This window comes from Pyrgilauda ruficollis, unplaced genomic scaffold, assembly GCF_017590135.1.
Source record: "Pyrgilauda ruficollis isolate IOZ18807 unplaced genomic scaffold, ASM1759013v1 scaffold34, whole genome shotgun sequence".
Lineage (NCBI taxonomy): Eukaryota > Metazoa > Chordata > Aves > Passeriformes > Passeridae > Pyrgilauda > Pyrgilauda ruficollis.
In genome coordinates this window covers 6,439,792-6,459,710 of record NW_024524822.1, presented here as the reverse complement: position 1 = coordinate 6,459,710, position 19,919 = coordinate 6,439,792, and the positions used below count along the sequence as shown (strand labels likewise).

Sequence of the window (19,919 nt, the reverse complement as noted above, 5' to 3'; positions counted from 1 at the left end):
TAACCCATTCCCCGCCCCAGCGGGCGGGTGCGGAGCCCGCATCGCCCCGCGCCGGGACGGCAGCGCGGTACCCGCGGTGGGCTGCCCGAGCACGGGGGGAGGCACCGCCGCCTCTGGGCTTCCCGCAAAGAGGGAAGGGACCGGCTCCTTCTGCCCGCACCGCCCGCCGGGTGCGACTCCGGGACAACCGGGATCGCTCCGGAGCTGCCCTAGGAGCGGCATCGCCCCGCCGGTACCGGCGGCAGAGCGACAGGGGCGGGATGGTGCAGCCGCTTCCAGGCGCTGGATTAACCCTGGAGTGCGAGCAGCGGGAAAAGGGATGGGCCGAGCGAGTCTCGGCAGAGGTGATGTCCCTCGGCCCGTGGCCAGGGTCGCACGTCCCCGCGGTGTCAGCCTGACACCTTATGTTAAAATCATGTACTAACGCGGAGTTTAGTGGGAATTTTCAGACATTTACCCCTCACCACCCCAAATGTCGCCGCATCTCAACCCCTGCTCTTTAAAAGCAGCAAATTCAGGTCCAGTGTGCTCTCCTGCCACCCCACACCTTGTATGGACAGCTGTGTGTTATATTAAGGATTTTTAATGGATACAGCTCTAGGCAGGTGGCACCAGCTAAAAACAGAGTTCCAGGGAGAGCAGGAGGCAGCGTGAACCACATCTTCAGCAGCAGGCACACAGCAGAGGCTTGACATTTCTGTAAGAGCAGCAAATTTGTGTGGTCACTGGAGATGTATAATTGTCCTCCCAGGGAGACAGTAAGTGGCCATGGCCCCCTGCCTCTGGCCAAGCCGGATCACGCTGTGCTCTCACTGTTCCATGGTTTTGCTTTCCCAGAGCTGTCCTTGGGCAGCAGCAGGGGCAGCAGCCCCTGCCATCACACCCCCACAGCACTGCAGCTCTGGCACCCCACTCCTTGAGCAGCTTTTGTGCAGAATTAGAAGGACGATGCTTTGTTTTCAGTAGGAGAATCCTGTGTTCTTTCCAGGCCACTGGACCCACCAGAGATGTTGCTGGGGGAAATCAACATCGATGGCAGCAATGTTACATAAATTACACAAGACTTTAGCAAACCTGATTTGCAGCACTGTGAGCAGAAAAAACATAGGTAAAACCGGTTAAAAAATGAAGCAAGCTCCAGCCTGGGGACTCGTTTCTGGTCTCACGGGAGTGACTTCAGCTACCTGGAGTCACAGCACAGCCAGCACAAGGTGGGCTGAGCCAGGACCTGGCTTGTCCTGCAGCCCAGCCCACATGGGAGCACCGAGGAACATAAATGCCTTTCCTTTAAAGGCAATACAGCCACTGACCTCTGCCACCCCGTGGGAGTGACACAGGCAGGAGCGGGTGTCCAGCTGTTCCCCATCCAGTCCACACTGGCTGCACAGCCTGCTGCCATCAGCCAGCTTCTCTCCAGTGGGGCTCGTGGGGCTGTGGGTGCTGCTGCTCTGACACCTCCCTTGACTGCATCTCTGCCACCCAACCCCTGGGACTGGTGGCAATTGGCTGTTTTGTAGCCATGCCTGCTGACATTCAGTGAGCCAAGCAGAGCTGGCTATGGCCTTGTCTTACCCTGGAGCAAGGGAACAGCAAGACCTGGGCTCCTCTCATATTGGAGCAGGCTGAGAATGTCCCAGCTGCCTTCCAGGAGCTGGGTGAGGATCCATCTTTGCTTTGTTTCTGCTCATTAATTTAGCCCTCCCTACTGTGAACTCCCTTCCCTTGGGAAGCAGGCAAGCTGTGTGCCCTCTGGCAAGCAGCTCTCTGCCTGGCTTCACCAGAATTCCTCTCTGCACCTCTGTGACCACAGCCCATGAGCATGACACTGCAGGGTGCTGTGCAGCAGGACCAGCTTCCAGCACGTGTGAGAGCCTCTCTCTTCTCCTGGGGCAGGAGGGAGTGCCAGGCAGTACAGCTTGGGTACATTGCATACTTGGTAAGCTGTTCCTGCCGGCTGTGATGCGATGGGAAAGGAGGGATGGAGGAGGTCTGTGAGGATTCTTTGTTCACTCTGCAGTGAGAGACCAACCCTGGAACGGCTCCATATCCTGCACAGAAACATCAGTGCCCCTGGTAGGTGGGTGTCCCCCATCCCAAGGACAGAGGTGGTGTCTGGAGTCATGCTGCAGAGTGCTTGAGACGTGGAGCCTGAATGGGTGTGGAGAAGGACCTGGGGTGTGATACTGTACAGAGGGCAGTGCGAGGAGCGGTGGGAGGGATTGATGCTGGTGAATGCAGAGTGTCCTTCCCTCTGCCAGTCCCTGTGTAGGGTGGGCACACAGGACATGTGGCAGCAGCCAGCAACCTGTCACTTTGCGCAGCTCTCAGGGAGGCTCCGCAAAATGTCCTCCAAGTTCTGCTTGTCAGCCCGGATCTCAGCCAAGTCGCTCTCAAATGCTTGGATCTTCTCCTGCTGCCGTGCTGCCTCCTGCTGCAGCTGGCTGAGCTGGCTGGCCAGGGGACCCGGCGAGGCCAGGCGCAGCCACAGCTGCTCCAGCTGCAGCCTCCCTGCGCTCAGCACTGCGTCCACCTCCTTGTCCTGCTCCAGGTTACCTGGGCAAGGAGAGACAGGACATGGATGAGAGCAGAGAGGTGGACAGATGTTCTGGATGTACTTCATGGTGCCACAAAAACTATAGGGAGTGGAAGCAGCAGGGCATGGAGGCTTTGCAGCTTCTCACTGATCACAGATAAGCAAACAGAACTGTGGCTCCAGGCAGGGCCTGGGCACTTCTCACTCTTACAAATAGGTCATGCTTTCCACCCTTTTGCAAAATTTCTTGGATGCAAGAGTCCTGGAATGCTCAGAAATATACACATGTGATAAAAACAGGAGGAGCTGGAGCAAGACCAAGCAGCAACAAGGAGCAAACCCAGTCTAGCACAGCCCTCAGTTCTAAAGGGACCTTGCCAGCCTTGCTCCCCCTGAGGATCCCAAGGCAGATCAGTGTACCCAGAGCAGACATGAGCACACACATGAGCAAGCCCCAATTCATTCTTCATGAGGTTTTCCTCAAGACAGGAACCTTAAAGAAGTTTGCTGAGACCATGGATGATCTCAGCCAAAGAGCATCCAGCTCGGCCTGGATGGCCATCAAGCAGGAGTCCCAGTAAGCAGGAGAGCCCTGGCCCCTGAGAGCCCAGCCCTCTCCCTGGAACCTGCACCCCATTTCCCCAAGGTCTCACCTAGGCTGTTCAGCAGGTTGTTCAGGATCTCGATGTCTGACATGAGTGAGCCCCGGGCTTCCTGGAGACTTTTTGCCATCTCAGTCACCTCTGACCCCACCTTCCAACAGACACAGACACCCAGGTCAGGGACACCACTGACCCTTGGCTGGATGGTAGAGGAGATCCCAGGAACATCCCCAAGGTGTTGTCCCTACAGTGGCGCTCCCAAGCTGAGTTGTTCCCTATGCTTTGGGTTGTGGTCAAAGCCACTGCCATGCTCTGGAGGACACAGCCTGCCTGAGGGAACCCAGCTGACCTGCTGTGCTTCCTCCAGGTCTCCCCTGAGCTTCTCTGCCATGTGCTCCTGCCGGGAGAGCTCCCACTGGGTCTCATTGGCACGCGTGGCAAGCTGGCTGGCGTGTTTGAGGGCCTGTTTGCTCTCCTGCAGCACAGCCCGTGCCATCTGCAAAGGGACAGAGATGGGAACAGTCACCTGGGGACACACAGCCCTGCCTGCAGCAGCCTGGGTCTGTAGCTGATGGCTGCCAGCCTGGCCATGCCCAGCAGCTCCACCCCAATCCCTCAGCTCCGACCTTGGCACTCTCCTTAGAGACTTGCTCAGCCTCCCCTGCTGTCCTCTGGGCTGTGGTGGAGATGGACAGGGAGTTTCCCAGTGTCTTCTCTGCCTGTTTAATCTTCCTCTGAGCATCCACCATCACTCTGTCCCGCACAGTGGCCATCCTCCTCCTCAGGGCAGCCTGACTCTTCCGATGCCCCAGCACCTTCTTCATGCCTATGGGAGCAACCATCACCAAACTGTCCACTTCTCCCCTTGTCACCTATGAGAGCCAGGTGTGGCTGGAGATGCTCTGACTGGTGCCTCTTACCTTCCAAGCTGGCCAGGAGGGACTCAGCCTCGGAGAGCACAGCTTTCCCTCGGGAGACAGCCATGGTGGCCATGTCATGGGCAGAGCCAGCCTGGTCCTGCAGCTGGGAGAGGAGAGAGGAGGAATGAGGCTGGGGAGTGGGTGAAGAGCTGCACCCAGCTGGGAAATGTGGGATTCAGCCTACTCCCTTTTGGCAGGCAAGCTCCTAGGGACATCTGGGGACCCAAGGGAAGATGTCTCCCAAAACATCCTCTCCCATCTCCCTGGCTGCAGGCATGGTCCCTCCAGTTGCTGGAGCAGCAGGGATGAGGGTCCCCATTCCTGTGAGCAGCATTTACCTGCTTGAAGCCATGAGTCCTTTGCAGCTCCAGGTGCAATCCAGCTGCCAGTGTGCGGGATGCCTCCACAGCCTGCTGAGCCAATGGCTCCTGGGCTGCTGCTGCCTGCTCCAGTTCTGCCAGCTCCCGTGCCAGGTCTCCAGCCTGCCTTGGCAGCACCTGCTGCAGGTTCAGGAGTGCCAAAGGCTCCATGAGATCATCTCCCAGCTCAGGAGGCAGGACTGGTAAAGCAGGAGGTAGGGATGCCAGCTGGAGCTGTAGCTTGGGTGCTGCTCACCTGCCCCAGAGCAGCCACCTGCAAAAGTCTCTCAGCCAGGTCAGCATGTGCCTGTTCCACGGCTGTCAGAGCTCTCCTGGCCTCCACTGCCACCTTTGCCATGCCAGCACCCAGCTCCTCCCGTGCCCGCTGGATTTCCTCATACCTACACAGAGAGGACACTGCTGTCAGCCGGGGCCCTCTGGTCCCTTGAAGGATGAAGAGGACAACTTGGCCCTGGATGTGGATGTAGCAGGAAATTCTGGGGGCTTTTCCTGAACCCCCCAGCACACAGCACCCTGTCCCTCTGCTTCACAGCACTGTGGTGCAATGAGTTTGAAGGTGCTCAGCATGTGCCTGTTGGGCAGGTGCCAAATCCCTGTGACTGAGCCCTGTAACAAGGACCTGGCCAGAGGAAAGGGGCTCGGGTGCCCTGCCAGCCCCTCACCCGGCCTCCAGCTCATTCTGCATGTCCTGTGTGGTGTTCCTCTCCAGCAGGTTCTGCAGGAGCTCAGAGCTGGCGTTGGAGGCACGCAGTGCTCTCCTGACCACAGCCTCCACCTGTGCCATGGAGTCCTTGTGGCTGCAGGGACAAGGACACCCAGACAGAGGAGATCAGGATTGGCCTCCTGGCAAAGGAGTGCCCCCTGCACCCCCAGCTGTGCTGACAGCTTCTGCTGCCTGTTCAACTCCTACCTCTTGCACAGAGCCTGAGCCTCCAGTGCCCAGTGGCTCCAGTTTGTGGGCTGCTGTGGGATTTCCTGAGGAATTTCCTTGGAATGCAAACAGCAGCATTGAGACCCTGGCAGGGAGCAGGCATCTCTGGACCCTGCCAGCCCAGCACCACCAAGAACCTCCCAAAGGATTACAGCAAGGAAAATATCTCCTCTTGACTCAGCTGCAAGGAGGGCTATACCCACATGGACCCCAGGTTTTCCCACTCACCCACTCTGCTGGTCACATCCCACCCCAGCAGTCCTGGGAAGCATATCCCAGTGCCCCCCAGGATTGCCACCACCCCCCTCAGGAGCCCAGGGCCACTGAGAGCCCCCACCATGGTAGCCAGGGTGTCTGCAGCATGCAGGATCTCCTGCTGAGCCGACTGCAGCACGCCCCCAATCTCCGAGAGCAAGGTGCAGGTCTTGGGGGGTCCATGCTCAGAGCATCTGGTGGCTTGGCTGGCGTTGGTGAGACGGCCTTGTGCAGTGTTCAGTGCCCCTGCGAGCTGCCCCACCTGTACCAAGAGGGTGGCCCAGGCACCTGTGGGCAGCACAAGCATTTTGTTGCCCATTGGGGTTGCTCGGGGCTCCCTGCTTCCCTGTGGAGCTGCCCCATGCTCCATCCCCTGCCTAACACCTACTAGTGAAAGGGAAATACAGCCTCTCTGGGTGCTCAGGAGGGACCCAGGAATTCAGCACCCAAAGGGTACCCACGTGTTGGTGCTCAACCCCCAATAATGCCCATCACTGCCTGCTCCAAGACCTCAGTGGTGTGAGCATCCCTGCAGTGCTCTGTCCTCCCAAAAAGGCATGTCCCCTCCACTGCCCTCCCCCCTAGTCACACCACACTGAGGCCAGCACCCACCTGGGACCTCCTTGCACCCACCCAGCGTGTCACAGCACCCTGAAGGAGCAGAGGGTGAAATAGGTGGAAGGAAGGAGAGTCCCCTGTACCTCTCAGGAGGTGTGAGCTGGGCAGCCCATCTCCACGGGGTGAATCTCCCAGCATGGCAGTCTGGCCCAGGTGGGCATCACAGCCTGGCTTCTGCAGCCATTCCTCCATCTCCTGCAGCCTGGCCTTCAGGCGGTCAGCCTGGCAGGACAGGGGGGACATGGGGGGACAGTGAGGCACTGCGGGGTGGGGTTCTGTGCCTGCCTCAGCAGTGTACAGGCTGTACCTCATCCTTCACCAGCCCGTAGCAGGCAGGACACTGCTGGCAGCGGGAGCTCAGTGGCTCAAGGAAGAAGTTGGCCTGGCAGCGGTCACACTTGTAGCCCACGAAGCCAGGGTGGCAGAGGCAGGTGCTGTTCTCGTGGCACTGCGGGGTGATGGAGCCCAGCGGGGAGCAGTTGCAGGCTGCAGTGGTGGCAGAAAGGCATCACACTGTGGCTGCCAGCCCTGATTTAGGGACACAGACGCAGTGCCCATTCCCGTTACCTCGGCAGCCCCTGGCAGAGAAGCCGAAGAAGCCATGCTGGCATCGATCACATTTCTTCCCTGTGACACCTGGTTGGCAGGAGCACTGTCCTGTCAGCATGTGGCACCCACTCTCCCGTGACCCTGTTGGGTGGCACTCACAGCTGGCATGAGAAGTGGAGGGTCATGAGCAGGCAGTCAATGCAGAGAGCAGAGCTGGGAACACGGAGCCACTCCCTGGCAGCCCCGTGCCATGCCCCACATACCTCTTGCACCCCACGGTGGGCTCCAGGCCGTAGTAGCCGGGCTGGCACTGCCCACAGGCTCTGCCTGTCACGTGTGGGAGGCAGTGGCACTGGCCTGTGCCAGGATCACAGCCCTCCAGCCTCGGGTCTGAGCCACTGGGGTTGCAATCACAAGCTGTGGGAGAAAAAATAACCCTTAAATCCCAGCATGGGGCTGGTGGATGGGACAGCAGGAATGGTGCACTGGGGCGTGTAGAGCCATGTTCCCACATCAGCCAGGGCTCCAAGGAACCCCTGCAGGCCAGAGTATCTGAGGAAAGATGGCAGTGGTGCAAGAGGGCAAAGGGGAACACGTGGGGGTAACCTGGACCATCCATCAGCCCCTAAACCTGCTGGACATCCCCTTCCACCCTCTGCCTTCACTGCTGGGAGGATTTTGGCTGCAAGTGAGCTGTGCCCGGGGGCTGTACGTACGTGCACACTTCCCAGCAGGGCTGGGAGCCAGCGCATCCCCGTAGAAGCCCGGCCGACAGCTCTCGCAGTGGTCGCCCATTGTGTTGTAGAGGCAGCGCAGGCATCGGCCGGACACGGGGTCACAGTTCCCCACGGCGTTGGGATCCACGTTCCCGTGGCACTGGCAGGGCTCACAGGGATGCACGGCACCTCTCTGACCCAGGGGGTCCCCGAAAAACCCGTCATCACAGAGCTCACAGCGTTTTCCTGGCGAAGGTGGAAAGGTGGGGAGGATCCAGCCGTGCCCACGCTGCCCACAGCCCCTATGCCCACCCAGCCCCAGCCTCACCTCTCTGCCCCGGGGGGCAGTGGGTGCAGACCACCTCCCCACTGCTGGGCACCTCGGTGCAGGGCGAGCGGCCGGGGCAGGGGCAGGGCTTGCAGTCATCAGAGCGCCCTAGGAAGGGGTTGCCGTAAAAGCCGGGGCTGCAGCGCTCGCAGGAGGGACCCTCTGTGTTGTGCAAGCACTGGCACTGCCCTGCGGGGAGGAAAACGGAGCTGAGGGTCCGCGAAAACCCAACCCCAAATAACAGCAGCGACTGCGGGAGGGATGGAGAGCCCAGCGCTGAGCGTGGCGAGAGGGATGTGCAGCTCCAAGCGAGGGGTTGCACATCTCCAACCAGTACTCGGGATATTTTCCCTCCTTGCCCTGTCTTTGGTCGAAGAAGAAGGTTTTGGAGAGGACACAGAGGCCACAGCGATGCAGGGACGAGGCAGCGCTGGCACAGACAGCACCATCAATGTGTGCGGAGGCTGCCGGCGCCTGCTGTAATCCACAACACATTTCCGAGTGTCGAGGCGCGTCCTTTCCAGCCCGCCTTGGAAAACACAAGCAGCCGGGCCGGCACCCACCGGGGAGCATCTCCTCCAGAGCGAGCCGAGCCGGTGAGTCAGCCTCCCGAAATCGGCTGTGAGGAAGAGAGGGAGGAAGAGGAGGAAGAGTGCCCAAGGAACCCCCCACCTCCAGGCAGATGCTCTGCTTCACTGGAGAGAGAGGAGTCGGGGGGAGGATTTCCCCCCGTGTTTTGTGGGGTCGGGTCATACCAGGAAGGCTGCGCAGGAGGGGGTGTTATTCCATTTTCCCCACATCCAGGCAGAGTCAGACGATGGAAAATAAAGAAAAAGCGGGTGGCAGGAAGAAGTGGAAAAATAAACTAAAGGAACTAAAGGAAGTGCGCAGGCTGGCAGCGCCCAGGCCGGAACATCAAAAGCCTGGCCCCATCCCTGGGGATTGTGCAGTCGGCGGCGCCAGCCCCACTCTGCGGGATGAGGGCGGGTTTGCAGAGCTGCTGCCGTGTTTTCGTGGGCAAGGCAGGGGCATTCACCGAGCACTCTGCCTCCTCCAGCCCTCTCCATCCCTGCCGTACATCATTTATTGAGGAGAGCCAGCCACCGAGGGGTTGGGCTGGCAGCACAAGAGCTGGCTCCTCTGGTGTCTTTCTTCTGTGTTTTCCTGCTTTTTTCTTTGTTTCTCTGCTCAGGTTAACCTCAGTTTGCAGATTCCAGAGCTCCACCCAGTCCTGCTCCTCTCATCGGGCAGTGAAGCTGCCTGTGAGACCCAACCTAGCAAAACCCTCTCTGCTGCCCTGACCCTTGCTCCCCTACTCCTCTGAGCACCAGCACCCTTCCCTTCCTTACAGGTCATAAAGTATCATGAAAAATGCTGCTCTAATTATAAATTACCACCATTACTGCACTCCATTAATAATCTCCATCTTTACAGTTACGAACCCTGTCCCTAGAACCACCCAAGCAATTCAGCTTGCAAATTTTGGGAACCACAACCTCACCAATAGTTCCCAGCTTCCCTCAGAACAAGCAAAGGCACGGATTTGTTCCACCCACGCATGGAGCAGCAGGTGAGTGGCGGGCCCAGGGGGTGCACACCTGTGAGGGGGTGGCAGTCCCCGTGCTGGTTGCAGGTGCAGGGCATGCAGCTGATGAAGGGGCCGCCAAATGGGATCTCCCTCTTGAATCCAGGTGCGCAGGACTGGCAGAACTGCCCGGTGTATCCCATGGGACACGTGCACTCCTCCACCCAGCCCGCCCGAGTGCCTGGCCCAGGACGAGCAGATGTGAGCTGGACCTCGCTCAGGGACAACCTGCCTGTGAGAGGGGAGAGCGGTGTGGGAATGGGATGGTGCATCCCCTGCTCTGCTCTGAAATGCTCCAGACAGGCACAGGAGACCCCAAAACACCTCCTTGAGAGGCCAAGGGGTGTTCACAGAGAGGAGGCAAACCCTGCCCCAAAACACCCCCGACAATCCCTCTCATCCTTGAGAGCCTGATGCTGCACGGATGTCTCCAGTCCTACCCCGGGCTGTCCCCTTGAGGACGTTCTGTGGAGCCACCCACCTCTCACGGGGCCGCGGCTCACGCGGAGGCGGAGGGAGGTCAGGTTGGAGAGCAGGCGCTGGAAGCTGAAGGCCGACAGCAAAGGCTCCGCACCCTCCTCTGCCTCGTGCAGCCTGTTGGAGAGGGAGTGGGGGAGGCAGGACAGGGCCAGCCTGAGCTGGGTGCTGCAGGACAGCTCAGCTCCTGGCTGGGACCCAGGCACTGCACAGTTAAATCCCGAGGGGGGCAAAGAGCAGTAAAGGGCAGCCCAGACAAATCAAGCACTGAGCCCTAAATCCCACTTTTCCGAAAACTCTATAATGGGCACCTGAAGGTGACAGCCTGCTTTCCATGCTGGAGCTGGCTCTTGCTGCTGGACATGGTGATCTTCATCCCCTCGCCCTCCAGCAGCAGCTGGACCTGGAGCAGGGGCACCGCGGGTTCTGTTCTTGTCCCGTTCTCCACTCCCAGCAGCAGGGACAGGAGCTGCCCGTAACTGAGGTGCTGGTTCTGCAGAAACTTCTCTGTGAGGGGAGAGAGGAGCAAAGTCTGTAGGACATGGAGGCACCAGCTCTGCCAGGACTGCCAGTGCAGTCCTATTCTCACCACCACCATCAGGAGCCCCAGTCACCCTCCTAGAGTGGTGCCAGCTCCAACCTGCCCTCCTGGGATCCTGGTCCACTGTTCCAATAACCCCCACTGTCCTCTGCTACAGAAACATGCTCAGCTCTGGAATGGAGCCCAGTGCCTCCTGCACCAGCATAGCAGTGGGATGAGAGCAGCAGGGGGTCCTCAAGGCAGAGCAGCCCCCCAGGAACCCCGCACACACAATACCTGGTGCAAGAAAATCCACCGGCTCCTCTCCGTCCCACTCAGTGATGATGTCCCGGCCAGCCCAGTGCAGAGGCAGGTCTGTGATGCCTGGAGCAGTGGCAGCCCAGCCCTCCAGCCCTGTATGACAGGATACAGTGACAGGCACAGCTAAGGGAGCAGTGAGTCCCTGCCAGCACAGCACCAGCAGGGTGCTGCTTTCAGGGGCTCTGTCCCTCCTCCCAACACTCTCTCAATTCTTGGAAGGGGCCAGCGCTTTGTAATACCCTGCCCCACTTGGGCTCTGTGCTCTCATGCACTGGAGGGTAGCCTTAACCACTCCTCATCTATTTATTTTCTTAGATTTGGAGGAAATTATTATCTTTAAACTTTTGCCCTCCTGCCTGTGCTGCCATTCTAACATTACTGTGGGCTGGCGAGCACAGGAAGCCTGAGGAGGAATGCTGGAGAAGCCCAGAAGAGACGGGGTGTAGCTGCATTAAGTTGGTTTCCTTTAGAAACCAGTTAAACTCCCCCTCACTCTGCAGGGTTAGTTATTTCTTCCAGCCCTGCAGGACAAACACTTGGAAATCTCTCAAGTGGGCTGTGCTCTATTACCAAATTATCCCAAATTTATACTTTCACCCAGTATAAGAAAATTCCATCTGATCCCCCTCCATTGTGGACTGGGGAATGTTTTGGGGAGCTGGGATTTAGGAGGGTGCTGCGGCCACGTCTCAGCTCAGAAACTGCCAAACCAGTCCCCAAAGGAGCAGCCCCAAATTGGCTATGTGGAGGACGGAAAAAAAGACTCGTTTTAAAGCCTGGCTCAGTTTCAAGGCCGTGGAAGACATTCCAGCAGCACAGCAATTGGCAGCGCGGTTTGAAAGCAATTAAGATCCACCCGTGCCTGGCGCATTCGTATCCATCTGGGAACAGGGAGGCAGAGCGGGGTGCCTGCCGTGGGTGCCCGTCCCTGCCGTGTCCCGCAGCGGGGCTGCACACGCCGGCGTGCGCGGCAGATGGCAGGGTTTCCCCAGCATCCCGCAGGCGTCCAGCCCTGCCAGCAGCCGGGCAAAAGCACCACCTCCCGCCCGTCCGGCCGAGCTGTCACATCCCAGCCGAGCATGGGGAGAGAAGGGAGTAATTGGGGAAGTTCCCAGCAGGCTCCGGACTATTATTTTTTTATATTTCTGAGATGATCTTTAGTGCTCCTGCAGTCCCTGGTGTGGTGCAATGTCCATGTCTGGCCCCACAGCCCTCCCTGAGCCACGCACAGCCCCAGGAGCAGGTTGGCATGGAGGAGTGGCACGGGGAGTCACGGATACCCTGTCCCCACGGAGCTGGGGGCAGAAGCAGAGGTGTAACAGCAAAACAGGGGCAAGCCAGAGAAATCCATCTCCACCCATCACCATCAGTTAGTTCCAAAGCGAGGTGCTCAGCCACAAAGAGGGACATTCAGCCACATCCTTCCCAAATATTTTTGGCTGAAACTGGCAGAGCAGTGCCCTCCGTTTCATCTGGGTTGTTACCTTGGCTGAAGTCGGAGCGGATGTGGGTCTCCTCGTAGCCATCTGCCGCCCTGCAGGCGCTGGAGTGGCCGTAACAAAAGCAGCTGGTGCAGCCGATGGGGTTGTGGGGCTGCAGGTTAAACCAGCCAGGCTGGCACCTGGACACGGGGAGGAAACAGGAGTATGTGGCACAGGACAGGCAGAGCTGCAGGGAGCCACGGCAATGTCTCTGTGTGGGACACTGGTGACAGCTCCTGTGAGCCCAGTCCCAGTGGTCCAGAGGAATGCAGCCCCACAGCCTTGCCACCAATTTCAAGCCTGGAAAGGGACAGTGTTCCTGTCCCCATGCCAGGGCCACGGTGCTCACCTGTTGCACAAATGCCCCTCCACCCTCTCCTTGCAGGTGCAGTGCCCCGTGTTGGGGTCGCAGGTGCCCACGCTGCCCGCGGGGTCACAGGTGCAGGGTCTGGATGGGGTGAGATGAAGGCAGGAGGTGAGCCCCAGTCCCATCCCGCTGCCCCTGCCCAGGGCCGGGTTCCTCCTCACCTGCAGCCACCTTCGCTGAGGCTGTGGTAGCCGTCCTTGCAGCGCTCACACTTCCAGCCCGTCACGTTGGCTTTGCAGACGCAGGTCCCCGAGTTGTCGCACTGGGGCTGCAGGGAACCTGCGGGGACCCCGGCCAGCCCTGAGGCTCAACCCCAGCCGGGAAGAGACCGGGGGAAATGGGGAAACCCCGAGAGAATCCTCCAAAACCATCCCTCCCAGCAAACTCTGCAGGACAGAGTTTGGGTCATCAGTAGTTTTGCAGCCGGAGTTTGGCACAGCCGCTCGCACCTGCGGGGTGGCAGTGGCAGGGCTGGCAGGCTCCCTGCGGCTCCCAGCGGTAATAGTTCTGCCTGCAGCTCTCGCAGTGGGGCCCGGCCGTGTTGTCGCGGCAGTTGCGGCAGTGTCCCCCGTGCCCGCTACGCCGGAACAGCTCCCGGTCGTAGAAACACTCCTCGGAGCGGCCGCTGCAGTTGCAAGCTGGGGGAGAGGCGGGAGGACAGGTGGGCTCCTGGAGGGCACTGGAGGTTATGGCAACCTCCTGTGGGGTCGGATGGGCCAGAGGGACCCCTTGGCTCAGCAGTGAGAGCTTCCAGAGGTGCCTCTGCCCTTGGAAGCAGAAGTGGATGCAGTACAATGCACGGAGCAGATGGCTGCACTCGTGGGGTAAAGGGAATGGAAATACTCGGGGTGCTGCAGTGAAGGGGAGCCCCGGGGTACAAATCCTCCCTCCCTCCCAAAATGGAGCAGGTGCAGGAAGGGCAGGAGGTGCCAGATGAGCTGATGCAGCACCAGCACAGCCCATCAGGGCCAGCCACCGCTGTGGCCACGGAGTCACCCGGGGATACTCACGGAGGCACTCGTTGGCAGCCTCGGCCGTGCCGCGTGCCCAGGGCCGGTCCTGGTAGAAGGGCTGGCAGCGCTCGCAGTCGGTGCCAGCCGTGTGGTGCTGGCACACACAGACCAGCTGCCCGGCCTCGTCCGGCGCGCACTCACTGGCGTGGCCATTGCATTTGCACCTGCGGTGAGACCCCGTCACAGGGCAGCGGTGTGGGCAGAAGCAGCAGCAGTGGGACGGTGCCCAGGCTGTGCAGTGTGTGACCCTGCTACTGGGCTGGCTGTGGGGTGAGAGCAGCTCGGGCTGTGCTGTCCTTGAGGCCACCCATAGTGTCCCTGAGGCTCTCCCAGCCTGGCCAGTCGGGAGGTCACACGCCGAGGGTGGCCTGTGCTAGCCAGCTGCAGCTGCTGACCCCAGAGGTGGGACAACAACTACAGGTCTGCCTGGGGCAGACAACGCTCTCAGGGATGGGAAAATTTTCCACTTCTCCCAGCTGGGGAAGGGCATGTGCAGCACAGCCCAGAGGCAGCACCAAGTGGGTGCCACCTGCATCTCTATTCCACATCTGCTGCCCTTTCCTGCTTGCAGCTGGTGCAGCTTCTCTGCCTGTGGCCATGCTGACTCCAAGCTCCTCCAGCAGCCTCTGCAGCTTCAGGTCATCTTTCCACTAGAACCCCATGGCTCCCCTTTTGCAGTGCCCAGGAACCAGCAGGGTCACAGGAGGAACAACACAAGCCCCAGTGTCATTAAAAGCCATTGGGCTGGGAGAGAACAAAGCAAATACAGCTGGTGGCACATGGAGCGGGACAGTGGGCAAAAGACAATCTTTCTGCAAAGCTGGGAGGTCTCCAAATTTAATCACCCATCTCTGCACTTCCAGCTCCAGCTTACACATGGAGGAAGCAACATCTGAGCAGTTTGCCCCAAAATCCCAATTCAGACAAGACTGAGGTGGGGAGCAGTTGCCCCAGTCCCACAGCTCCAAGAAGATTCCCATACTTCTGCCTGGCTGCCCCTCACCTGCCACCAACGGAGAAGTCAGATATGGCATAGTAGTACGACTGCAACACCTTGGGGTCCTTGAAGATGTCGTCCCCAAATGTGTTGAGCCGGTTCAAGGAGATGAGCAGGTCAGTGACTGTCACCCACTCCTGCAGGGGACACGGGGAAGCCACCTTGGTGGAGAGGTCTGGGCCACCATCTCCCCCCCAACCGGGACACATCCTGCAGCTTTTCAAGCAGGGATGCATCTCGTAGGCTTTGCCTGGAGACAGACCCACCATGCTGCGACCCTCTGCCAGCCACCCAGTGGGCACCACAGCTTGGATTATCCCAACAGCATCACCAGCACTTTTACCCCAGCTGGGTGCAATAATGCCCTTGATCCCAAGGCTCCATGCACCACGCCCCCTCCCATCCTGGTGGCACCTGCAGCGCGGGACTTCCATCAAAATTGTAGGCGCTGGGCCGTCCCTCCAGGGTGGAGAAGGCCACGTTGCCCCCACTGAGGGGGGAGATGTCACTGAACTCATCGCTGCAGAAGGCCACCTGCTCGTCCTCGCCCGGCTGCAGGTACTGCCGTGGCTGCTTCCCGTAGGTCTTCTGGCAGGACGCGCTGTAGAACTGGAAGGGCACCCAGGGCCCCCCGGCACGGCTGCGCTTGTAGATGGCGAAGCTCTCGGGGCGGCTGGTGTGGAACTTCAGCCGCACGTAGGTGATCTCGTAGGCTTTGCCTGGGGATGGACACGCCATGCTGTGACCCTCTGCCAGCCACCCAATGGGCACGCAGACTGGGTTATCCCAACAGCATCCTGCAGCACCCACCACAGCCAAAAATGGACAAATCGCCACCCCTACCCAGCTGCCCTCAACCAGCTCCTCCTTGGTGCAGCCCAAACCCTGTCCAGATCCAAGCTGGCTCTCCCCCCAGTGCAGGGCCCACCCCTTGTGTGGTGCACTAGGTGGGTTGCATGGGGAAAGAGCAGTTCCAAATCCAGGCTCTATCCAGCAGCTGTGGGGGAGAGTTAGGCCTACAGCACTGAAAGCATCCCCAGGGTGGTGGAGCTTTAGGGATGGAGAGTTGGAAAGGGTCAAGGCCAATCCCTTCCCAGGGAGCTGCATGCCAGGACCTGGCATTGCTTCCATCTTTGCTGGGATGAAGACAAAGAGAAGCCACCAATCCTTGGGGTGTCCGGCGAGCTCTGAAAGAGCTTGAAAGGATTAGCAGAAAGGAAAAGAGAAAACACCAAAGTGAACATCAGACCCACTTAATTGCCAGAGATGAAGGACCAGCTCAAAGCCCGAATTGCTCCATAACAGCACCACTCCTGACAGCACAAAACAATTAGCTGCAAGGTTTTGGCTTTATTTGAAAAGATAATGAGTTGGGAATGTTAGAGGGGTTATTCCGGGACTAGGAAAACAAGCCTTTAATTGGGCCCATATGAATACTGTCGCGTATGTGCTGCGACTTTGCTGCGGGGGAGCCGAGGCAGCCGGCTACCAGCGCTGGGAAAAGCAGCTGCATCCCATCAGGGATGCAGGAAGCGCCCGGCAGCGCCTGGAGAGGGGGACAGACCCACTCCCAGCTCACCCGGAGGTGATGAGGGCCAAGAAGGGGCTGCAGAGGGGCTGTCCCACCCTTGCCTTGTGCCTCTCCCCTCCCTCTGTGACTGCTCCGGGCTGGTGACAGCGGGGGTGCCGCTGTCCTGCACCCGGTGCAGGGCGGACGCCTGGCAGGCGCCGGTTCCCAGACAGCGCGGTCCCAAGGGGGTTGTCTACCAAAACAGCGAGGTCGGGGCCGTCACCTCCCGGAGCAGTTTCCTCTGGGAGAGGAAGGGAAGGCAGGGCTGTGTCAATAAACTGCCCCAAGTGGCCCCGTGCGAGGGGAGAGGACGGCCACGCTGGGGGAGCCCCATTTTGGTGCCTCCAGCTGGGATGGAGCAGATTCACTTTTCTGAGGAATTTTCGTGAGAGGAGAAATTTGGCTGATTAAAAAGCCTGTCTGAGAATTTTCATGTGCTTTTCCCAGACAGGCTTTTTAATCAGCCAAATTCTCCTAAGGAAAAAAAACTAAGATCCAGAAAATAAACCAGGCTGATTGTCTCCTCTTTGCTGCTCAGGTGTGACATGTCCCAAAGCCAGATGTGCTGCTGGACAGTGATGCTGGGAAGGGTGCACAGGCAGCACCAGGACCCCTGGGTGCTCTCCCAACTGTGCTGTCACTTGAACAAAATGTGCACCTGCCTTTCCTTGAACCCAAACTGCAGCTTGTACTGCTCTGGGGCTCCAAGAAGAGAATTCTGGAGAGGCGGAAAGGAGCATGTGGGACGGTCACGTCACCTATGTGTCCTGTCATCTCAAGTCCCACAGGAAAATCAGAGTCACAGACACAGATAGTCCCTGATCTAGACACTCCAAAGAGAGCCATTGGCATTCAGATTGCTTCCTGAGGAGCCCTGGTGTCTGTTGTCTTTGCAAGCCACGGATATTTTGGGATCCTTCCTGACGTCTGACAGGGCAAATACAAGAGCTGTGGACACTTGGGATGATCGACCAGCTGCGAGCCCACTGCACCATAACAGCATGGCTGGAACCTCACGGAGAGAGGAGATTTAAAGGAGCATAATCTAATTAACGCCAATCAACAACAGGCAGGTAAACACGGGTCTTGTCCAAGTCATCCCATGTCTTATTTAATAAGCTCCCCAGGCAACCACGCTGGAGAACTTACAAGAGGTGTGACTGAGCAAGACAGGCAGGCTGAGGGGACACACTACATGGGATGAAACACCCAATTATTTGGTGGAGCTCAGGAGCAAGGACTCAGCCCAGGCTGCATTCCAGGGACTGCAGTTGGGCTTTTCCCGCTTAACCCAAGTGAAAGCATTAAGGCTGCAATAAAATCATTTGGGGCTGGGACAAGAACAGGGCCTGGAAACTGTGGGAAAGGTCAGACAATGATGTGCCAAGCACCAAGAGGGTATTTTTTAGCATGGCAAGATACAGGAGCCATGCAGGAAGAAGGGTACAATGGCAGAGATGCTCCAGCTCATGAAGGGCTATAGGGACGGGCTGGAAGATGAGCTTGGTTCAGTGCTTTAGCCTTGGCTGTGTTAACAGACAGACACAGCAGGGCAGTCACAGGGACTGGACTCCACTGGAATCCCAGTGTGGGGTCCAAGAAAGACCACAGAGGAGCCAGGGAAGAGCTGGAAGAAGGACAGAGAATGGGAAAGAAGCCCCGGGGCTTGCAGAGCCCGCACATGTCGCTGTGCCGAGCTGGGACTGGTGGCCACAAAGTCGCCCAGCGGCAGCTGGCTCAGCCACACAGGCTGCACTCGGGTGGTCTGTGCCCCGGGTCACCCACGAACGGATTCGGGACAATCTGACAGCCTGCGTTAGGTGGACAAGAGGCCGGCGAATGCCCCCTGTCAGGGCTGGCAGGAGCAGGGAGTGAGGATGGCAGGCTGCTCCGGCAGCGCTCCCCGTGCCCGGCGGGGAGCCCGGCCCCAGCCCGGGAACAGCACCAGATGTCCTGGTCCCGCAGGGGGCTGGGAAAGCAGCGACCTCCACCCAGCCGGGCAGCTCCCGTCACTGCCGGGGCAGGCACGGACCCTCCACCGCCACCCCGAGCGCGCTGGGTCCCACCAGCAGGGCTCAGTGCCACACCGACACCCAGCTGTGCCCTCAGCAGCTCCAGCCGCAGCCCCTCCACTACCCGCCTTCGGCATGCAGATGGCAGGAGACTGCAGAGAATGAAGATTTTACAGCGCTGGCCAGCAGCCAGGAGAGTTTAGATGGCAGGAAAATGTTATAAAACCTTTTTAAAATGCCAGGCATGCCCCTTGGGTTTAGGTACCCTCCAGGTGGGCGGCTTGCGCGGTATTTAAAACACAGAGGGTCGGATGCCAGCTGGGGAAACCTACTGGGATTGCACGGTGCGTCTGGAGCTCGGCACCCTGAGCCATACCAGGCACCCTGAGCAACGCACGGGGGAGAAACAGGAGGGGCTCGGCACCCATGGCAGTCACCCTCCCCGGGCAAGGCTCTCCCAGGGTAGGAACCATCTGCCTCCTGCTCCGCAGGCTTCCATAATCAGAGAAAAAAAGCAGCCTGGGGTGAAGGGGGGAGCAGGCACTCCTGGCATGGCTGGCTGGGAAGCAGCACAGACAGGCACAGCTCCTGGCACCCTGGGGCTCGGCTGATGGACAGGGGAGACTCCCCGAGTCCTTTCAGTGCTTTGCAGAGTGCAGCTCCCTCCACACACCCCACAAAAAGCCCTGGGGAGGGTCCTGTCCTTAATCCAGCACTGGCAGCAAGAGCTGCAGGGTGCAGGAGCACCCACCCCCATCTCTGCACCCCGATCTCGACGCAGCCTCCACCGACACCGCCCGGGCTCCTGCTGGCACTTACCCAGGCGCAGGGTGATGTTGACGGAGTTGGGGTACTGGATGCCAAAGGCCATGGACTGGCTCTGCCACCAGGTGCTCTCCTCCTGGCTGTGGAAGTCGGTGAGGAAGGAGGCGTTGTGGTGGCGCCGGGGGTCGCTGGCGTCGCAGCGGTGGCACAGGGCGCTGGCGTGCTGGGTGCCCATGTGCAGGCAATAGTCCTCCGGAGGTGACCCGCACGTGTTGGTGGCCTGGACGGCCCGGCCGAAGGCGGCGTTCTCGAAGACGGGCATGCAGCGGCGGGGCTGTCCCCGAGGGTCCCAGCAGGGGGACGAGCCCCCCGCCCCCAGCCCCAGCCCCAGCAGGGCCAGCAGGCAGAGCCCGGGAGGCCGTGCCATGCCGCGCCTCTCCCGGCCGGACTCTGAGCCTCCTCTGGATGGCAGGGCGGCAGCAGGCGGGACGGGATGGGATGGGATGGAATGGGATGGGATGGGACGGGGTGGGATGGGACGGGTCCCCCTACCCGGCACCTCCTCTCGCTCCGAGGTCCATCTTGTGGAAGCTGCTGGGAATGTCGAAATATTCGTGTGTGAGGCAGAGCTGTGGAGTTTGGGATCCCTGCAGGACACCCTAGTCCTCAGACAAAGGGGATGGGACCATTCAGTGCTCCATCCCCAAAACAATTCCATTGCTTTGTGGATTGGGGATTTGCGTCTTCAGCTGTGTGGGCATAGCTGAGCTCCTCCATTTCTCAGCCCTGGGAATGAGCTTGTGGTGCCTCACATGAGGCTTTTTCCTTCAATTGGTAGGGGGTCACCATTATTCTTGCAGCCCCAAAATCAAGAGGAGAATAGGGAAAGGCTTTGAAAGAGATTCAGCACCTTCTTCACCCCACACCGATTTATGGGGGGCATTGACTGCTCTCCCGCTTACACCAGCCTGCCTGGGTC

General features: G+C 59.4%; 1 protein-coding gene across 1 annotated transcript; it reads right to left on the bottom strand.

The window, feature by feature from the left end:
- Window positions 1-1,602: 1,602 nt before the first annotated feature.
- LAMC3 (laminin subunit gamma 3) lies at window positions 1,603-19,367 on the bottom strand. The gene is made up of 28 exons (XM_041475009.1): window positions 18,995-19,367; window positions 15,008-15,312; window positions 14,600-14,730; window positions 13,594-13,760; window positions 13,033-13,221; window positions 12,745-12,862; window positions 12,566-12,664; window positions 12,220-12,356; window positions 10,712-10,828; window positions 10,206-10,401; window positions 9,899-10,011; window positions 9,431-9,649; window positions 7,833-8,021; window positions 7,505-7,750; window positions 7,052-7,205; window positions 6,807-6,949; window positions 6,547-6,725; window positions 6,323-6,461; window positions 5,704-5,909; window positions 5,346-5,422; window positions 5,098-5,232; window positions 4,671-4,815; window positions 4,394-4,555; window positions 4,056-4,158; window positions 3,762-3,961; window positions 3,485-3,631; window positions 3,187-3,286; window positions 1,603-2,553 (listed from the first exon to the last, which is right to left on the bottom strand). The coding sequence occupies exons 1-28, from the start codon at window positions 19,365-19,367 to the stop codon at window positions 2,309-2,311; spliced, it is 4,734 nt and encodes a 1,577-aa protein (XP_041330943.1). The 3' UTR covers window positions 1,603-2,308.
- Between the last annotated feature and the right edge of the window lie 552 nt (window positions 19,368-19,919).